General features: G+C 45.2%; 1 protein-coding gene across 1 annotated transcript in view; it reads left to right on the top strand.

Annotated features, from left to right (window-relative positions):
• The first annotated feature begins 653 nt into the window (after nucleotides 1-653).
• The window catches only part of VOPP1 (VOPP1 WW domain binding protein), a 75,118-nt gene continuing 53,921 nt past the window's right edge, over nucleotides 654-21,850 (top strand). The window contains exon 1 of the mRNA XM_048054066.2: nucleotides 654-974. Coding sequence (XP_047910023.1) covers nucleotides 669-974 — 306 coding nt within the window. The 5' untranslated portion in view covers nucleotides 654-668. The remainder of the gene's footprint in view (nucleotides 975-21,850) is intronic.

Raw genomic sequence — 21,850 nt, 5'->3', positions numbered from 1 at the left:
TAATCATTTTTAAATCGTTAGCCCACAACAGGATCGTGGGAGTGTACACCTCCTTCAGAAATGCTGCTGAGAAAGGTCTGTTATTCAGATGGCAGCAGGAGAAGGTGAAGAGTTCCCCCCTCATATCCAGCTTGATATTTTCCCACTGACTGAGCTAGCTCTCCTGTTAACGCAGAACACCTCAGCAAACTCCAGTCCCACGTAAATTTGAAGGGCAGCTGTCCCTCCCTGAAGGAGCGCCAGGTCTAGCTGTGGTAAGGGTGGAAAAGGGCTTGGAAAAGGAGGCTCCAAGCACCATGACAAGGTGGCGGTGAAGGAAACATCCAGGACGTAATTACACCAGCCATCTGTCACGGCGCCCACTGAGGACATTAGGGTGCACCTCAGCTCAAGGCAAGTCCTGAGACCTTTCAGACAAGGTGGCCAGGGGCTGTTGATGATTAATAAAGCATGTGAATGACCACGACGAACGCACAGCCCCCCTGAAGCACCAAAGGTACACATGCAGGGGCGAAGCCCACCCTTACAGCTCTGGCTCCCCACCCGTAAGACAGCGCTGCCCCTTCCTCCTCCTCTTCCTGAGGGCCCCCCTGCGCTGCCCCCCGCTATTTACCGCGGGGGCTCGGGCTGCTCGCCAGGGGCTGCCCTGCGGGGAGAGAGACGCCGCCATGTCGCTGCGGGCGCCGCCAACCTTCGCCGGCGAAGCAGTGGCGAGGGCGGCCACCGCCTCCTCCCGGCCGGGCAGCGGAGCGGGGCGGTACCGGGGCGGGCACCGCCTCTCCCCGCCCTCAGCCGCTGTGGTGGTGGCGGTGCTGGGCTTCTTTGTGCTGCCCGCCCGCCCCTTCCCTGGGCGCCGGGCATGGCGCTGCCGGCAGCGCCCGGGCGTGTGTGAGGCGGCGGGGGCGCCGCGGGGACGGGGCGACATGAGGCGCCTGCAGCCGGGGGTCGCGCTGCTGCTGTCGCTGCTGTGGGAGGTGAGGCTGGGCAGGGGGCGGCCGGGCTGGGCTCCGGGACCCCCGCGGTTAGGTGGGAGACGGGGACCTTTGCCGGGGCGCGGGGTGCCCCGGGTGTCGCCGCCGGCGTGCCCCGGGAGTCGCCGCCGGCAGCGATATGCCTTCGTTCCTTTATCATTTTTATTTTTTGGGTCACCACGGGGTGGTTCGCCAACCAGGGTGGGCTCAAGAAGGGAGCTGCAGGCAGGGGTACGGAGCTGTTGGATGCTGGTATCGGTGAATGGTGGCTGGCCCTGCAAGCGAAACCAAGCAGCTGGTGTGTTTCAGGAGGGATGAGAGTGGAAGGTGGCTTTTTCTTTCTTTCCTTTTTTTATTTTTTGAGTATCATTTTGTGGGCAGAACGTAGGTGGGAAAGCAGGCATGCACTGGCGTCGCCTTGGCATGAGGAGCAGCGTGGTAAACTTCTTGGAGAGCCTTGGCAGCGTGGCTTCGGTACTTACAGCAAACAAAATAGCAGCTCACGTTAATCAGAGAGGGGATTTGTGCCACCTAATTATGTCACAGGTCTGGAAAACTCTTCCCTTTTTTAGCAGGAAGATCCATAGCTGCCTGCTGGCGAGGCGGGGAGCTGGCTCTTCTCTTGCCTTCGAAGCTCAGGCACGCTACCGAGGGCACCGATGCCCACCCTCGGTCCCCACGGTGGTTTTGCCATCGTGCTCCTGCTGCTGGTCTCTGCCTTCTCCACTTGTTGAGATGGCACTGGCGATGCCTGTGGGCTTGTCTGAGACATGCTCGCAGCTCTATAAAGCCCTGATTCCTCGCAGGCTGGCCAGCTGCAGGTCTGGGAGGTGCAGCAAGCTGTGTTGCTTCCGTGGGGGGCAAGGCACAACCCTCCGTGGGGTTTAGGGCAGAAAATGAATTAATAGTTAAAAAAAATCCGAACAAACCCATACATAGAAACTGGAGTGCTGGCTTGTATAATTACTGTTTTCAGTAATGAATATAATTCATGAATACGGTGTTTACTATATGTTTATGCCACCTACACAGATGAACGATTTCTGGTATGTTGCCCACTATGTCATCCATTATCATCGCATTAAAATGCTCTGATCAGAATTGCCGTTTAATGTAAACAAATGCAACTCTTTTGAAGTTAATTGGGCTGCATCTCATTACCCTGGCTGTAAACCTGGCCCAGGGCCTGGCCCGTGATCGCTCCTTGACTCTGCCAGAGCTCTTCAGAAAGTACAAATGGCAAAATGTCGATTAATGAAATGGGCGATGGAGTTCCCCAGAGGGGATTATTCATCTGTGCGTGGCCAGGATCAGTGTGATCAGGTGTCTCCGCTCTGTAATGTGTGTTCTGTTGAAAAAGATCCTGCCTGCCTGAAAAAGTAATTTGCATAAGTCTTCTTTGGATGTAGCCCATGGTGCTGTTATTTAAGCTTTTATACTGATTTTAATGGTGGATTGTTGGTGTGTTTTTCTTTTTTTTCCCTTTTGATCTAGAATGTTTGTTTTGCCATCTGGGTCTGTGGATTAGTGTTGTTTTTTTTTTTTTTTTTGGAAGTACTTAAGATACCTTTTTAAATGAGATGTAAATAAGAAGTAATACAAATTGTTTTAAGTTGTGCTCTACGGGGGGGGGGGAGCCCAGAAACAGAACACTGAGAGTTTAAATAACTAATCACAGACATCTGGCTGTTTAGAAGGTTACTGGTATTTGAAACTTTTGCTGTGTTCTGTGCTGACTTCCGTACTGGCTATTATCTGAGATTGCACTGTTACTTTTTTTTAAATCTATTTGCACTTTCTACATGATCTTAATTAATACTTAAGTGTTAGCTGAGGAACATATTTTTCATTCAGCGTTTTGCAAATGGCTTTGAGTATTATCTGAATAATGGGGGGAAAAAGCCACTTAGCCCTTCAGAGCAGTTTGCAGTAGTTTGCTGATGTTTAAAGTTCTCCTTACTTAAATTATACAAAATACTCATAAGATGTGCATGTATTTTCTGTCCAAACGGATGCTAAAAGCTTCTGTTTATGCTGGTGAGAGGAATAAACTCCTTCAGCAGGAGGTGTACATCAAATTCAGGGCGTGTGGAGTGCTTCTTTGTGACTTGCAGGTTGGACTCCAGCCACGGCACCGCGCTCCCCTGGGGAGGTCACGTTTTGTTTGCTGCTTCTAATTTAAGGGAGAAGACGAGAAAGGGGGATTGAGGGGAAGGTGCTGGTACACGCTGGTGGCTGATCGCGCCAAGGCAACTGAAGGCACTGTTATCAGAGCAGGATTTACATGTAAGAAACTGCTGGCGCTTGATGCTAGGACACTCGTCCTTTCTCTAGAAGAGCTTGAAATACAGTAATTACAGAAACACCCAGAGTGCCGTGTTGGCAGGAAAAAGGGACTAATTCTGAGTTTTCTTGTTTGACAACGTTTTCCCACTATAACTACAAAGACTTTTACAATGCTATTCCTATTTCCACCCCCCCTCTACAATGGGAGAAACATCCCCAACTCAAAGACCCAGATAACTATGCTCTGAGAAGACGATGCTGTGAGGAGAGGAGCCAAAGATGCCTTAAGTTTTGCTCACAACTTTGTCATTATTGTCTGGTTGAATGTGTAAGCTAAAATGAGGAACTCTTGAGACGAATGACTAGCTAGGTAATTTTGGTTCTTGCAGGAAGAAATGAATACTGTTAAATATTCATCCATCTTTCTTCTTCAAATTAATTCAGCTACCTGGAGGTAGCAGTGTGTTATTAACCACAGTTGCCTGAAACTCCATGTTTCTCCAAGAGGCTGCATTTTTGGCAAGCTCGTAGTGCATTCAGCATTTGCTGGGATGCTTGCTCAGTCAGCAGTCCTGCTAACTAGTGCAGCATGTAGTTCCTCTGTTAGGACTGTATTTTGTCTCAGCTTTGTACAGGTAGATGGCTCTCAGTTTAATGGACTGACTTGAGTGCCTTCATGATGTCTGTTTGGTAGTCTGGGGTGTATATCAAGATTTTCTGATTTTATTTCTTCAGGCATCCCAAGGCTTGCTCACATTTGGCTTTAATGAGTATCATTGTCTTTGGGATGGGAAAAAATAAAACTAAACCAGCCTCTCCCCCCCCCCCCCCCCCCCCCCCCCATATGATTAAGTGAGCTAGTTTTTAGCCTGAATGTGGGCACCGTGCTATTTCCTGGTGGGTTGCTTCTCAGAACGAGTGCTTTTTGTTCCTCTCCTGCAGCTGCAGGTGTGCCAGGCTAAGCTGGGTGGCTGACGCTGAGCTCGTGGATGGGAAGAGCTGGTCTGAGCTGTTGAAGCCCAGCAGAGGATGCTGCTGGTGGTAGTCCAGGAGGAGTTGTAGAGTCACGTCTGCTGAGGGCAGCTCAGTTTGTAGCTTGCTGGGTAGCCTTGCTCTTGAAAACTGTCAAATAATTTTAGCTACCTAAGCTTCTGGTTGGCCTCTAGTGTGTCCAAAGCAACCCCGGAACTAGTTTCTGCATGCTCAGTTTCTCATTACTAGAAATTATAATCTGTATGCTGATAGAAATATTGATAATTGGATGGTTGGAAAAAAATGGTGAATGTAATTATTGTTAACTTGTCAGATGGGAGATACTACAAATGAGTCAAATGCCTTTTTTTCTTAAAGAACAGAAGAACAGACATGTAATGTGACCAGCAAAATGTTTTAACTTTAAATAAAATTCAAGCACTTGTGACAGTCTGTCATGTAAGATTCATCTAAATAAAACGCAAAGTTGGCCAGCTTCTTCCCAGTTGGATAACTGCTGTGTGAAGCGTTTTATTATTTTTGTAAATGGATTTCAACAGGAGAGGTTCTAGCATATAAGATAAGCCTAAAATCTTTGGCTATTCTGAAGATTTTTGCCTTTGTGGGAACAAGCACATTAAGATGGGCAAGAACACCAGTCTTAAAGGGGGGGAAAAAAACACCAACTTTTGATGATGATAGGCACAGCTAGAGCTCTGATTGTTGTGGGCATCTTCCCAATAATCCTCACAGGTTCTGATATATACATACAGTTATTTTTTTTCCATTCACTGTCAGGGTTTCCTTTATATATGTGTTCCAGGAATGCGTGTACCCTTGCACGTCTCAATGTGTGTGCACACCGAGGTTATCTTTCCGGTGTCCCTCTCCGTGAAAGCCCACTGATGCTGTCCTGTTGATGGAGTGCAGAAGCTTTAACTTCTATGGGCTTTGCATAAGCGGTGAGAAGCATGATCCTTTCATCAACCTGCGATGGGAAGAGGCTGTACTAGAGCTTCTGCGAGGGAGTTGTTAGCATGGACGTGCCCGCTTACTCTCTGCTGCATGTTAGTTTTATTACATAGGGGCTTAGCAGCTTAGGCAGTCTTTTATTTTTCTGTCTTGCTGCTGGGTGGGAAGTAGCTATTGCTTTGCTGAGTGAAGGCAGGAGAGAACTTACTTAAGATTAATCATTTCGTGATCCGACTGGTGCTGGCAAGTCTCCCCTGCTTCTTGACAGCAGTGAGATGGGCTGTGATTTACAGGCAGGAGGACTGAGCTTACACCCCTTTCTCACTTTGTTCCTGCTGCTGAGGAGAAGGATTCGTGTTAGCTGCGGGAAGGGAAGGGAAAAGCAAGGTGCCCGACTGCTATTTGCATTCTTTAAGGGAAGGCATGAATAGTTGTGCAGTGGGTTTTTTGGTGTTTTCCTCTCCCCATCAGAAAAAAGCATCTATAAAACCTATTTACTTTTTTTTTTAAAGCAGTCAGAAATGCTTAGCACCTTCCGTCATGCTTTCTCTATAAAAAGAAAGTCCTGTGACGCTCTTGATCTTGGTACTTCCCGCTCAGCTAATGCAGGTGTCTGGACGGATGTGTTAAACTTGACCGAAGTATGCCTTTAGGCTTAAGCTGCTCTTTTAAAATGGTCTTAGCTAAAATCAGTGGAGGGGAAAAAAAAAAAAAAGGCTTCAAGGAAACTCTTGGTTTAATGCAAACTTATTTTGGTTTACTACAATAGGACTGGGTTAGGAAAAACTGGAATAAGTGTGCCCAAATACAGGTTTGCCCTTCTCATCTGTGTAGGCTGAATTTATGGACAGGAGCAGATTGATGCTTGAGCTTATGTTACTGAATTTAAAAAAAAAAAATCTTATTTCTGGCTCAGCCAAGGTAGCTGCCTGTGTACTCCTAATCTGTTGTGATATGAAGTAAAATCCATTTAAATAAGACACTTCAGAAAGCAGTGGCCAGCCTCGTTTTTGAAGGTGCCACATCAGTTTGTGTCCTCAGCAGTGTACCTGTTTCCACAGTGTGTGTGTGTTGCTGAAGGCTTTGTTGAAATCCCATTAGTATTTATTATGGCAAATAAAAACTCTGTTCTGACTAGCAAGTGGTAAAAAAAAAAAAAAAAAACCCTTTCTAAAAGCATCTTTTTTTTCTTTCCTTGAGTAGTGTCTTTTGGGCAACAAATCTTAGCTCTGTCTGGAGGCTGGGGTCACAACCCAGAGTTGTAGGTGTGAAAGAGCACTTGCAAGGCAAGAGAAAGATAAGGTCTCAAATAGTGGATGTTGTCACTTTCCTGACATTTGTGAAGTACTACAAAAGACACAGAAGTGTGTATTTTAATGAGAATGATGTGTCTTGAGAGGCTTCTTGCATATTAAGTGGAAAAGTTTGTACTGGGAAGATAAAAATGTCTTTCTTCTCAAGTGTGTCTTCAGCTTTGTGTTAAATAGGTGCTAACTAAACCCGTGTTTTAAATAACTTGACGAAAAATCTCTTCCTCTTTCTCTCTGACTCAGCTTTCAGTCTGGCAGATTTGTAGGAGAGGAATTAGCAAGAAGTGGTTTCTAATCTGTACCTGATCTAACGCAGGGTGGGCTGTCTCTGACGAGGGTGCTTCCTAACCCCTTTGCCGGCTGCGTGCTCCTACAGGTCTGGTTATCACGCGGCTGCGGAGGAATCAGATCAACCCGCTGGTGTGATGGAGAACTAAAGTCACCAAAAAGAGGATGAGAAAAAGCGAAAGAATAGTTTTCCTTTGGTTCAGCAGAGGTTTGTGCGGCAGTAGCATCACAAAACTTGCTGCAAGGGAGGAGAAGGAGTTCATGATTTGGAGCAGGACTGCCCATTTTGGTAGCACACTTGTTTCAGTATGTTAGCCATCACCTCTGGTCGGAGTTACAGGACAGACAATACCTGCATTTGTAACGATAAGCAAGGGCAGAAAACAGGTCTTCTCCACGCACTGCTAAAAGGGAAAACTAGCTGAGTCTGGTTTTTGTTTCCATTGGAAGATGCTCTTGAGACCGACTTTTCCAGAAAATGTTCCTGTTGTTTTCCCACATTACTTGCCAAGTGTTCATTGGAGCTGAAGTGCTCGACCTGGAGCTAATGACCTCCCTGCCCTTTCTTTTCAGTGGGGCAGCTGAGGGGTTGTGGCGCTAGAGCATGTCCACAGAAGGTCCCTTGGTAGGTGTGCTGCGGGAGAAGCTGTAGTTCTGGAGTCCAGCTGGAGAGTGATGGCCAACCCGGCGTTCCTCTGGCGCTCCTCTTCCATCCTATGGGGCTCTCTCATTTGGAGGATGAATTAAAAGCAGGTCTGAAAGAGAGAACCTCGGTTGCATCCCTTTTATTGAAAGCGACCATGAAAGACAGCGTGAGACGACAACCCCAGCACTTGTACTGGAGCTGGATCAGGGCTGAGGCCTCTTGTCAGGTGGGGGGCTCCTGGTCGTCATCCAGGAGAGAGGTAATGATGGAGTGATGTGGCCTTAGGTTCAAAGTTTAATGACTGTGGAGAACAGCTGTTCTTGGAGCGTGGTGAAGCATGGCACCAGGAGCGCACCCTGTCCAGTGCCCGTCTGACTTCAGCCCTAGCTGCTCTCTTGCCCTCTGTAAGCAGTTTGGTTTTTTTCCTGCTCATGTAGGAAAACAGCTCTGTTTACGAATTTTTGCACAACACCGCTTGTCTGATTTGACAGCTTGTGTGTCCTTGGGAACAATCCCATTTGTTACCTTTTCTGATTGAATCTTTTCCTACTCCCGTGCTGTGGGTAAGAACAAGACAAAAACAAACAAACAGCCCCCAGAGGTCTCCTGCCTCTGATGTTGATGGTGTCGTGCAACTTAATAGCTGGCAAGAGTTTAGAGGTTGAATCTGTACTTCTCAGGTCTTGTGCTGGTGGCATTAGAGGTTAGGATCACACACACCCATATGTGCAGCCCATACCTGCACGAGTCTGACCTTCAAGTACATTAGGTTAAGGCAAGCACATTTATCATCATTCCATGCCTCTCTAGTTATGTGTATTCCTGTCTGTTTGCATCTCCTTCAGAGAAAGAAGAACTAGATGGCATTTAAGGTCCCTTCCAACCCAAGCCATTGTGTGAACCCTGAAAAGAAAATATTAAGCGAAAGGAACATAGCATGTGGGAGGATGGCAGGGGTCTCTGGCTGCTGGCTTTCTCTGGGTATGTATATTGGGTGGGGAGACAATGAGCTGTAGGAGCAAAGGTGTGTTTAAGTTGCTTCTAACTTGTGTATTTTTTTTTCCTGGCATATTTCTCTTTTACACAAGATAGGTAGACCAACAAAATTCTCTTGTGTATCCTGACCTGAGTCTGTATTTCCCCCTTCCTTGATAAGAGAGACTCTTCACCTAAACAGAAGTGTAGCTGTTTATGCCACACTGCTTTGAATGCAATCCATTCAGTGTAAGCACAGCAGCTTGGAGTTACAGTGCTTGTACTGCACGGTGACTCCTCGTGGAGAATGACAGTGCAATAAAGCACACAGTATAATGGTCTCCACCAGAGGAATTGTCCAGGTGTAACTCATTGGTTTTTTTATTTTATTAAATTTCATAGTGGATAGAAAAAAACCCAAAACATTAACATGGTTTGCAAATTCCTTTCAGCCTTCCTTGCGATATTTCAGTAAATGAGGAAAGTCAGCGCAGGCGCTTCTCAGGGGTGACTTTAAGCATGCTTTTATCTGTTGATGCGAGAACCGGGTAAGGATGAGTCAGGCAAGTGTTTTCTTTCCTTTGTGCTCCTCGAGGGGGAAAATGTATTGCTCATCGCTAAAGATAATTATCTCAGTACTGGTGTGAGATCCAGAAATTCACTGTTGGCTCTCTTACAATTTGAGTTCCCAGCTCAGGGCTGCACTTCGTCGCTATGTTTGGAGCTGTGGGTTCAAACCAGTACAAGGAAGGCTTAAAATTCTACCTTAATCTGTTCAATGCCATTAAGTTTGGCAAGATTTCAGTCCAAAACAGAAGAAGAAACATTCCACTCTGAAAATCATGCTTTCAAGTGGTCAGACAGCTGTCTAGCCTGAAGAGGGGGAGGAAAAAAGGGGAGAACAGAGGTGCGAGAAGTCTTAAATCTGCTTCTGTATGGCTTGCTTTTCTTCTTAAAGCTGACGTGAGCTGTTCCTATCTCGAGTGCTGTCTTGTCTATCCCAAGCAAATGTCATATCCCTAACAAGAGCCGTGATTTTCAGGGGTTTGAGAAGTAGCAGTGCCAAGGACAGCGGCTCATCCGGGGGTAGCAGTGGCAGGCAGATGTGTGTCAGCACGGTCTTGTGTGAGGGACCTGGAGTTTCCTCTGCTCTGCTTTTTGACTACAACAATTCACATCTCCCGTCTGTAATACAGAAGGAATAATAGCATACGGGGTTGAGTTAAACCTCCTCAGAACTGGGTCACCCCTTATTTTGAGGTGGTGTAAGATGACATTAAGCTGCTTCATTCATTGTTGTAACTGAAACAATGGCGCTCTCAATTCCCAAGCTTGTGCCCGTGTCCCTGCCTAAACCAGCAGTGTGTGCCACGCTGGGGCCAGGGGGTTGCCTACGTCTTGTTTGGGATGGTCTGCGTTTTTGCTAGGGAAACCAGAGAGCAGAGGAGGCAGTTAAGTGCTAAATAATAGCCAAATACCGCTAGTTTCATAACCCTGAGAAAATGCCAAGGCAGAGACCTTTGGATTTGAGCGTCATTTGAAGGAGGTGAGCTGAGATCAAAGCCTTGATTCTGTTTTGTCTTCTGTTTTCTGTTCCTTTGGTCCGTAGAGAAAGAGGACTTTGTTTTTAGCAGTGTAGATACCCTGTTGTTGTGGGGGTTCACAGTTCTGTTTCTTCCCTCAGTGGCAACAGTCCACAGCTATAATTGAACTTTGACCAATGCCCAGCGCTGTGTGCGGTAATGGTAAAATATTCTAGGGCCTGCAGGTGCAATCTCCAGATCCCACAACTTGTATTTCATGAAACACCTCATGTTTTCAGTATGCAGGACTTAAATGGGCGTCTCACTGAAGGTAATGCTTCTGGTGCTTGTTTCTTAAAGCACTGGGCAAACATTAGTGGATTGGGTCTTGTTGTACCCTATACACAATGATGGTCTGTGTAGATGTCCAGTGTTAGCTAGAAGGCATTGGGTGGGGTACTGAAAATGCACCAGCAGATGCGCTGGAGCGTGCCCCAAACCTTCGGAGAGGTGAAGTTGTCCCCAGTGCCTGCAGTGACGCACGTTGTGAGCTCTGTGCGGCAACAGCCAGCCCGCTCCTCTTGCAGCTTTGCCCGAGTTTTCCTGCAGGCAGAAGCTGCGGGCACGGCCGTGGTATAAATCCAAGGGCATTTGGATTAAGTTTATTTTAATTCTGTGGTAATCTTGACCTCCTATTTTTATTAAAGGCCTAATCCCGGGCCCCATCCAAAGCCCATTAAAAGTCAACGGAGCCGCCCTGCCTGATCCCAGCGAGCGCTCAGCGCCGTGTCACATCCCTTGGCTCCGGCATCCCGACGCGCCTGGGATGCGGGCAGGCCCTGCTCCGTGTGTCTTCTGGATCAGTGCAAGCGTGGTGGGCGATGCTTGTGCCTTCCCCAGGCCGAAGGCAGGTGTTTGTCCCCTGTTGCTTCTGAAAAGCTCAGTTGACTCGAATTGTCTCCCACCGTCGGGGAAGGGGTTATCGCGGCCGGCTGCCTGCTCCCCGCACCCGGCTCGCGTTGCGTAAGTGAAGTGCCTCGTACCGATTATATAAAAGAGATTATGTAACCCAGTAATTCTGTAATCGCTTCTCCGGTGAGCCTAAGAATAGCTGGCGAATGAGCATGTCTTCCTTCGGTACCCGGCCGCTGGGGAGAGGAGCCCCAAGCGGGTGTCGGTGGGAGCAGGCCCAGCGCCCAGTGAGGGTGCCTTTGCTTGCAGGCTCCCCAGCTTACCGGTGTCCCTGCTGCTGCAGCAAGGTGTCAGCAGCTTTTCTCTCTTTTCCCCAAGTGTGACATGACCCTGCTGCCTGCTTCTTAGGTGCAGGAAAGTTTTAAAGCTGTTTGGACAGCGAGTTGCTCTCGACTCTTTAGATAAACCCATACGATGCTGCTAGCTGTTGGCTGCACGCTTAAGATGATGTGTAAGGTATCAGCAGATCGGGTGACCAAAAAGGGAACACTTCTCGGTGAATTTGGGGCCCTTTTCACTTTCTCTTGCTTCCCAGGGTGTATTTTTTTCGTGCTGATGTTGCTGGTATCCCCCGTGAGGTATCTGGCATGCCGAGGGCTGGACTGTGCCCAGGCTCCTGGTGAGGAGTAAGAAGCCTCCTGTGCTGCTTTGAGATGACTGAGAAAGCTGTGTGTGCTCCAGCCCAGCTCCTGCCTGCCTCCCTTGCAGAGGGGGAGGTGACTCACGAAAAAATCAGATGCAGCCAAGGCTGGAGAGAGCTCACATACAGCTAACTGAAATCTTAGGTGGGGGGGACACACAGCTCTTGGGGAGGAAAAGGATGCCGCTCCTTAAAATCTCTCAGCCCTGAGAAAACCGCGCGGGGGTAAGCCAAGGATAGCTCAGGAGAAGGCGGGAGGGGAGCGAGAGACTCTGGTGGGGAGAGGAAACGAGCAAAAGGAGTTTTCTTAGCACCAGTGATTCATCTCAGAACACGAATCCCAACCCTTAAGATGTTGCCGCAGTTCTTAGCTTGACTGCTGGAGCTGGGTGGCTGCCTGTTTTATTTCTGGCTTCCCCTGCTCTTGGTTTTGTGTGTGATTTTTTTTTTTTTCCCCTGTTCCTCCTGTACACTGTCCTGACTGCATCGTTGTCACCTTTTCTTGTTGCTCCAGCCACATCATCCTCTCTACCTTGAGTTGCTTTATTGGCTCTGCATCTCTTGCTGCCTGAAGCTCAAGCTGCTTGTCTTCACGCTGCCACATAAACCTATCTCCACCTGCAGTTCTGACCCCATTTCTTCCTCCTTCCAGGCTTGCTCTGGATATTTGTTCCACTCCTCTTGGCTTTGGGTGGCTTCCTTCTGTCTTCGTGCGTTATTGATTTCATGATTCTGATGCTGTTAGCAATCACTTCTACTTTCTTGGCTGCTAAACCCCTGTTCCCTTTTTAAAATTCATCCCCTTAATGTTTTCTCTGCTTTCCCCCTCTTTCTTTTCTAGGATTTCTTCTGTCCCAGCTATGATTCAGCCCTATCACATCCATGTCCCGCATGGACTTCGTTTCTCCCACCATTTCTTCACATTTCTGTGTCTGCAGAGGCCTGCTCCCGAGGGTGTACCATCTGCGCTTAAGTGCCCTGTAAATCCGTTTTCAGTGTGCTGCAGTTAGGCATTGGATACAGATAGGAAAAAATACTCCTTTTTGCTTGAAAGAAATATGTATTTCCATCCAGTCCGTTTTGCCTGAATATCTGTTTCTGTGCTTTTTTATATGTTAGTGTCGAGATTTCAGGGTTCAGCTTGATTTCTATCCCTATAATTTTCTTCACAGCACAGGTGACCTCATTACAGAGGGTTGCCTGGTGTACAGACCCTTCTTTCCTTCCTATTTATGCCTCCACTTTTCAGTAGAGTGTCAGCCTTGGAATATACAGCTATTGCTGTCATGGCAAAAAGAGTATTAGGGGTGCGTTGTTAATAAGCACCTGGTTGTTTTATAACGTAGATGGTAACAAGGAAGAGGAGACTGCACATGCTGCTCGTAAGCTTTCCGTGAACCCCTGCAAAGAACATGACAGACCTGCAGTTGTTTTTTTTTTTTTTGCCATGGGCAAAAGTTGTGGGTAATATAAAATTACATGTGTCGATTCCCAGAATTTTAATGAATTTATCTTCTCTTATCTCAAACTACACACCTAGGAAAAGATGGGAGTTGGAGAGTTTTTGTGCAAGCGCATGTGAAGGTGTGGGAGAGCTGTTGTAGGAGCTCCTAAACATGAAAGCTGTTTAACCTGCAGCTGTGCCAACGCAGTAAGAACAATCCTAATGGACTGATACGCAAATAAGGGGTGGTGAAAAGAGGAGGAAGTCCAAATTTGCCCACTGGATTAACTCTAACACCAGTGAAGCTCTAAAGTTGATGCAAATCACATGATATTTATGAGGTATGTCTGTAAACTCCTGCCTAGGATCAAAGAAAAATGTTATATCCTAGTTACAGTTGAATACCAGGGCTAAAAATATATAAATATAGCGCATACAGGTATGAAGTGCAGTTTTTGGATCTAGAGTGAAAGCCGTGTACAAGCTTTTCTTGCCAAATTGTCTGTGCTGCCAATGTCAGATATAGCATGTATAATGTGATTAATTTTAGTCTGAGCATATGTTCTTCTGTATTCTGGGATTCCAGATGCAGCTTTGATAACGCAGGTCGCTAGTCCTCAGCGGAAAACCTGGAAATGAGCTGGAATGTACCAACTTTAATGAATCTGGTGGCAGCACTCTGTGGTGGGAGGAGGATAATTAGTTACTTGTTCTTGGAATTTCAGCTCTGGTCCTAATCTGCGACGTGTAAACTTCCAAGAAAATAAGCTGTAAAGACATTAAACATCTTAAGGAGGTTCGGTTAAATAGATTGAGTTAAAGTTCAGTTAAATAGATTTCCAAAAGCAGGTCCTGTGAAGACGAAAATTAGTAGTGTCTGCAAATATCCCGCTGTCTGGAAGTGCCTGATGGAGCCAAATTAATAACTTGTAAAGAGCTTCCTTTTGAAATGCTCCTGCAGCAAGCTTTTAATAGAATCTAGAGAGGCAGGGAAACAGGGATCCTTTGTAAAAAGGGCTTTCCTTCAAGCAAGAACACTTATAACCTTGCTTCTCCATTCTTAAAGGGACAATTAATACTGGGTTTTCTGATGCTGCTTAGGGAGAGCTCCACAGCCTTGTTCACAGCAGTAGGAAGGGCACTTGTAATTTCATTGTCAGCATGTGCAAGTGTTATTCTAGCAGCAGTAATGATTCCCTGGACATCTCCACGAAGGTGACTGCCTCCCTCATAAGGATTGGAAATGTGCGGGTCTTGAGGAAGGATTGAGACCTAACTGTGAAGCCATGCATATAAACAGATGTGTCTGGGACTGCGTTTGGATCAGCTTGGTGTAAAGTGCCTGTGGACCTGGTGTAATGCTCACAGCTGGTGATGCTGGTGTCCTGCTGGTGTGCCACGTGCAGCTGTGTCTGCAGGGCACACCTGGGCTTGTGGGGACAGAGGTTGTGCTCCAGCCCCGGTGCCCGTTCCTAGGACACGCACTGAAGGTAGCAAAACTAAACCTGTAGCCATGTATCTGATTTTAATAACTGGTTCTTTAACTGCAAAAAAAAAAAACCCACACGCACACAAACACCAAACCAACGTTCCTGTCTCTCTCAGCACTGTACATTGTTCTGTAGGAGTTATTCTTCATGATTTCGTAGGCTTTTATATCAGCTGTATTCATGGTAACTGCTTCTCCAAATACCCATCTTCCAAATTAGATTAAACCTATCTGTAATTTAGGGTATTTATTCATGCTGTATTCAAATACAAATAATCAAATTAAGAATAAATCGAGCTGTTACGCTTCAGAGGTCTTTGACAGTTAGCATTTAGATTCTGGTTTCCCATAAAAACCGTGCAACTATTTCTAATGACAATAAGTGTGCTTCTTAGGCACCTCTCACAAGAGGATTTCATGGCACTTCTGAAACGTTAAATATGCCGTGTCTTGTTCCAGTCACGTCCGGGTCAGGTGCGTAACTGTTGTACAGATGGATAGGTGGGCTGAAAGTAGTGAAAGTGTCATGTGCAGTGTTAGTGGCAGAATTAGTAACCTAATATTTTTGACTACTGGTTTCTGAGTCCGGTGCAGCATATGGAAACTTCTTTGACTTCACAGTAAACGGTTGATTTGGCCTAGGTAAGCACATGCTTTGCAGTGCAGAAGGACAATTTAGCACTTCTTTTTCATGGTCACTTAAATACAAGCAATTTTGGAAGTCCCCTGCTACACAGCCTGTAGATGGGATGAATCCTTCCAGGCACTTGAATGGTCTGGAAGAAAATTTCTTGGAATGGGGCTCTTCGCTTTGTGTGAATACTGAATTGTCACCCTGATGTTTGTCCAGTGCATTCTGCTAGTACTGAATCTAAGATCAGTAAATGCATCCAGATTCTTATTCCATGCATTTTTAACCTGGTCTTTTGATTCCAGGATGCTCCATCCCTGGGCATTAGATGGAATTAGATGATCTCTAAGGTTCCTTCCAACCCAAACCATTCTTTAACTCTATGATTTATGTGTCTGGATATTTACCACTGAACTGTACTTGTGTTGTGGTTGTACTTGGACTTGACTTAATGATTTTCTGTTGATCTAATCTAGTCTAGACTAGACAATTTGGGTAGAATAAGAATTACTAGGGTAGAATAAGAACTGGCAAAAGTCTTCACCTGCATTCTATTTCTTTGGATCTCTGACTAAATCTAGTGAACTTGTCTTTGTAGTGCTGCATTCATACATGCTGTAATACTGCAAGAGCTAACACTTGGGTTTGAAGGGTTTTGTTCTTGTGGATTTTTTTTTGTTTTTTATTGCTCTCTGAAAAATGCAGTCATAGGACAAGGCTTTGCAAAATGGGTCAATGCAGCTGAGTAGTTTTAGTCAAAATGGAAATAACAGCACGTTGAAACAGTTTCAGCACTTAAAAAGTCTGAATTTGCTTATATACTTCCGAAAGCTAAGGAACTGAAAGTGTAGGTTTACAGAATGTGGCCAGAGGAGAGTGGAACCCTTTTTCTGAGAAACTTGGCGTTTACCCAGAGTGTGGGAGGCCAATTGTATTTCCTTTATGTCCTCAGGATGATTTGAATGTTTATCACTCATCTCCTGGAAGAGCTCCTAGCCTGCAGGAGATGGTGTATACTGGAATTAATCCGTTGCTGTTATCCTTCTTCTCCATGGTATAAAATACAAAGGAAATGCACGTTAAGCCAGGTGGAAAGCTGCTCAGTGGCTTAGATGCCTTCTCAAAGAGGGAGACCTGTGTTTGTAGTGCTTGCTCCAATTACACTGCTTCAGAAGTAGAGGAATGTGCAAGTTTAAGACGGCTACCCAAAGACAGATGTTCGTGGTGGTTGTTAGGTCTTTTGGTTGCTATTAAACAGCTCTGACTTGAGAAGTACCTCAGTGAGGGATTTGCAGATACTGCTTGCGTCTGTTAGGGAAGGAGGTAAATCTGTCCTTGCTCATTTTTCTATGGGATGTCCCAATTTTTTTGCTGCTCTCTACTGGTGGAGATCGGATGCTGGTGTAGATGGGCATGTGGTGCTGTATTTATGGATTTCGTGCACGTAGAAATACTGCCAGTAGAAAAATCTGAGATTTCTCCTCAATTTTCCTGTAACCTGATGGCTCATTCACCTCGAGGAGAGAGAGAAGCTCAGGTCTCTCTGGGTGCAAGTGGGACCTGAACGCAGATTTGCCCCCATCCTGGCAGTGTGGTAACCAGCTCGGATAGGTCTTGACTGAAAGGGGACAGGCACAACCTCCTCCTTTCTCTTACCTCTGTGTTCTGCAGATGTATCCTTTGGGATATTTAACAGATGCCAAAACCCCAAAGTTTTCTTAAAAGTAAATAACTAAATTAGGAATGCGAGAAATAATTAGTTTCAGAACCAAGAAATACAATTATATGCCCAACTCCCTAATACGGGTGGGTTTCTCAGAAGATTCTGTTAAGGTTTCAGATCAAGCTGGCACCATCTGGAGTTTACCTGTCACTACATAACTAATTCATATGCTGATATGAAATATTTATATTTAATAAATAACTCATTCAAAAAAAAATCTTTCTCCCCTCCTCCTTTTAAGTCAAGAGTGTCTCACGGTAGTGTTACAGATGTTGTTGCACATTCAGGCAGGGAGGCATTCAGGCAATACTGGTGGCATGGGGAAGGTGGTTCAGTGGGGACAGCAGAGAAGGCAGCACCCAGTATGCCTTTCCCAACCCTAAAGACCATTGTGAAATAGATCAGTATAACGTATGGGTGTAGTGTGTTGGTGGTGTCTTTTCAGCGCACCAGATTGTTGCTGGGCTGGTGTGTTGCTGACCTTGCTGTTCTAAGTTCCTTCCTGAGGTAGGGAGTTCATGCTGAGAATGGGTTTTGGGCTGTCATCTAGTTAAAATACAAACCGATTATATGTGGTCCCTGGATCTGGATACAGTAAGTGATGAGCTTATACATTCCTGTATACATCTTGTATATCTGCTGCTGTTCCCCCCCCCCCCCCCCCCCCCCCCCCAAAATGCTTTAAAGTAATCCAGTGACAACAACAGCTTGATAGCACACCTTTTTCTGGACTAGTTCTGTGTTCCAATCTTACGTTTCTGTGGCTGGTGACCAGGCTGTTAAATCGGGATTGATTTAGCACTGACAGCCCGTTGTCAGCAGAGAGGATTAAAGGATTCTCTGTGATGAAACTAATAGCAAAAAAAAAAAGGAAGATTAATTTTCAGATGAAAGCATGTGCATTAGCAGCATCAAACCAAGCTGAGAAATTCCTGTACCAACGTGTAGAATTGGCTCTGCAGGCTTCTTGATGCACACTGCATTTAGGCACAGAGGAAACCCTACATTTTTATTATCTGTAGCCTCCCAGTTTTACGCACATAAATAGCGCTGGGTTGTACAACGTCCCTGAAGACTCCTCTGCTCTACCATCAAGCAGGCACAGCGCAGTCAGTGTCGAAGCAAGCTTCCTACACATGTGCCTTAGATGTATGCCTCAAACCTGACCTGGAGTGAATAAATCCCGAGTGCAAACGCAGCCCATGCTTCTCACCTCCCCAGTGCCCTGTTCCTCAGTCGAGGCTGTCAGCAAAGTCAGTAATGAATCCTGGTGGTGGCGGTCACTTCTTCTGTTGCACGCAGAAGAGCCCAGTATGAAGATATTTTCCATTTCTGTTGTATTACAGAACTTTGACGCATCATTTTGCAAGAAAAGAAGTGAACTTCTCCCATTTAAATCTGTGCAGTTTTGATTTGTGATTTTTTTTTTCCAAGGAATTTCAATGAATTTTTTTCAAATGAACTCTTACTCAAAGCGAAGTTGAGTGTTATCTCAATGTCATGAGTTCCCCATGGTTTTCCAGATGCTTCCCAAGTTTGTCAGAAAATATTTTAAGTGGAAAAGACCTTTAAGTGGAAAAGAGAGTTTTCGATCTATTTTAAAGCCTGAAATCCTTTTTGTGGCTTTATCATGATGCTTTCATGAAAAGCACCCTCAAACTGCCACTCAGGCTAATCCATGTGTTCCTTGGGATTTGTTGCTGTTCAGGAGGTGTTGGTTAAAATTAGGGACCTTTCTAAAGCTTCATTTAGCCAGATCTTGGGCCATTAAGTTCTGTGGAGCTTTTGCATGGGAGGGAAGAGCTGCTCCTCTTTTGCTGAATTGTGTGGTCCATGTCTTGCAGGCACGAGCTCATCTTGGGCTGTTTATGGATTTTAAATCCGCAGGATCATGCGTTATGGATTCTTCCACCACAACTACATAGGGAAAATATGAATATTTAATGGAGCCATGTATGAACTTGCCGAAGATGTTTTTGATAGATTAGTTGGTTTGTGCCTCAAACTCTCTATAGGGCCAGAGAGCATGTATCTGAAATATTTTGTGTTGTGTGGGTTTTAGGTAATTAATACTTTTTGCTTGCCTCTGAGATATGTGGTTAAAGCTCAATAAAATGGTGGTTATGCAGTGATTATACCGAATAGTGAATATTTCAGTTATTTTGTTTGAAATAGGAAATAAAATGTTATTGCTATGCTGGTTTTATTTTAAAAGACTTTGTCAAGACTGGCACGTTCAAAATCTTTTCTATTTAATCCAACTTAATCTGTTGGAAGAATCCTGGTATTTCTTTGAGTGTTTTTTGAGGGGGATTTAATTGTCCTGTTTTATGAGGCACATTTATGAGGCATATTTATATGTCCTGTTTTATTTTTTCCAGCACCTTTATAAAGCCTTTTTGCTGTGTCACCTTCCGATACAGACCAGAGTGGTGTTGCCTTCCCACTGCTGATGGATTCAGCTCCTGCTCGTGGCACACCAAGAAGTAAGGTGGGCGAGATGTGTGCCTGGCTGTGCCAGCAGCGCTGGGTGATGCTTTGAATTCCTGAAGTGTTAGAGGTGCTGGAAGAGCTACTGGGGGGAAAATTCTCACAAGTGTCTGCTGAAAAGTTGGGATTGCCCTGCAGCTCAAACTGATCGTTAAAATAAAGCTAATTTTAACTTTTAAGCTTGTAAGGAACTGTAACAAAATAATTGGTCTGAGTCGGATTCCAGTAGCGTTAGAGTGGTGGTTGTAACTTTCTCTGCATGTGGTTATTAGCGGGGCAAAGAACTTTTCAACACAGAGCTAAAGACCATGAAACCTTCCTTGCAAAGTGTGTACTGACTCATGCCTCATAAAGCTTCATTGCTTTTGATAGGTCTGGACAGGAGGTAAAACAGTGTGTGTTCATCTCCTGCGCGGAGACTGGGAAAGAGGAGCCAGTCTAGCGTTACTTTCAAAACTCAATGCTCAGAGACTTGCTTGTGTGTGCCTGCAGGGAGAGACGGACAGATTTTAGCCTGAAGGACTGTGGATGAGCTCAGCTGTCAGAAGGCAATCAGAATCCGCACACGCTTCTTCAGCAGATGCTCTGTTCTCTTCTGTGGTGTGAGCATCAGAGAGAAGGGCGTTCGTCATCGCGGCTGACTCAGAAGAGCTGTACCATGTGAATGCATGCTTTATGGCAAAGGCATCCATGCCAAGACGTTGTCCATCTTGTGTTAGAGTCCAGCACCTCTTAACTGTGCTCTGCTTGAGTGAAGGCATGTGAAGATGCCCTTGAAATCACAGGCAAATTTGACCACTGGGGGATGTGTGTGCAGAGATGACTGAAAATAAAATCCTCAAAATGCATTCTGCTGCCCATTTAATCTTCCTGAGCTAATCCTGTCACCGCAGTGCTACTGCTGTGGTCACAGTGGTGAGATACAGGTGGAGCTGAGAAATCATCTGCCCGTTGTTAGCAATCACATCCAGGTCTCTTTTAATCATTTCAGCATTGCAGTAAATAAAGAAAATTGATGCTTTTGAGCCTTAATTTGGTTAGCTGAATACAAGCTGCTGGAGAGAGAACTGAGTTAAGTAACTGGAATATATGTTTTCACCTGTGTTATATCAAATAGTCAGACTACATAGTTTTGCTGTTCTTAACAACCAATGCTTCTGTTGGTGTATCTTACATTAAATATTATAAAATCAAAATTCCACTGCTGAGGAGCCAACATGATGAGGTGTTTTTTTTTAGATGAGCTCTAGGTGGGGGCCTGTAGTAAGTTAGTTCATCCATATAGAGTTGTTCATAAAAATACCCCAAATTTAATGTTCCTTGTGAAAAAGCACATGAAGCTGGGTGTTGCTTGCTCAGAGGGATGCTGCTTCTCCTGTTTGCCCATTCTTGTTAATACCAGATATATGCAGTCTGTTTTGCAAAGCCTTTTGAGATTTTGATTTGCCTGCATTTTGCTGGTGAATAGCTTTTTTGTTTGTTTTAAGTAGTACTGTTTTAAGCATATCTGATACCAAAATTCAGAGACCTGTGATTTCTGTCATATAAATTAAAAGGTGATTTATTACCATAGTTTAGACCTGAGATAGTTGAATGGAAGATGTGAAATTCAAGCATAGAAATCATAGTTTGAATTTTAGGTCAAATTCTTCTGAGGGTTTGGATCACAGATACACTTACTACTTTTCTTTGCATTGAATTGGGAAATATATATTACACCAGCAATCCTCTACTTAGTTTCAAGTTCTTTTAAAAATTTGTTCAGTAAATTCAAGAGTGTCACTTAATAAGGGTTTAAAAAAAATGAAAGAGAGAGGAGATTAATTGACAGCCTAATGCCAAAATAAAGTGTTGTCTGATTACATTGGGCCAGAAAATCAGGTAGCAAACTTGTCAGCACAGATGGGATTGCAAAATCGCTCTTTCTGGAAGAACACTGTTGGTGAGGACATGTTGAGATCTAAATCCCAAATAAAAATATTTGTGGGCTTGTTAGGCTAATGTATTTGCTGTGGGCACTTGGTATTTGTTGACACTGTGCTTTGAGGCAGACTTGCAGAAGCACAGGGGTGTGAACGGTAGCATTAAGTTTGGATTCAGTACCAGAAAAGAACGTGGTGGCTCATTCCTTATTGCTCCCTGATGTTCATTCCTTGATGTTGTTACAAGACGTCCCCACTTTACTGCTGCTTGGGTGAAAACATAAACAGGGTAATTGGGATTAGACTTTTTGGGTGGATAGACCCCGTGCTGTTGTTCTGGTCCTCGATCTTTCTAAGTCGAATCTAATCTTCGAATAAATGTATGAAGTCCTCAGTAAGCCTGCTTTGTGTTGCCTTTTACCCTTACCATTGGGAATGGCTTTCAGGAAATGTTTGCAATCTCCTCCCCTGCTTTTGTGCAGGTCCTGCCGTGGACTCTGTGACATGAATGCAGAACTCAACAGCTGTTGAGTGGATGTCTTGAGACCATTTACTGTCACGATAAAGGCGTATTGCTTCATTGGTTGCTTTTACCC

The sequence above is a fragment of the Anser cygnoides genome, chromosome 2 (assembly GCF_040182565.1).
Source record: "Anser cygnoides isolate HZ-2024a breed goose chromosome 2, Taihu_goose_T2T_genome, whole genome shotgun sequence".
Lineage (NCBI taxonomy): Eukaryota > Metazoa > Chordata > Aves > Anseriformes > Anatidae > Anser > Anser cygnoides.
Note: the sequence above shows the minus strand (reverse complement) of the source record. Positions and strands in the feature narration are given on the sequence as shown.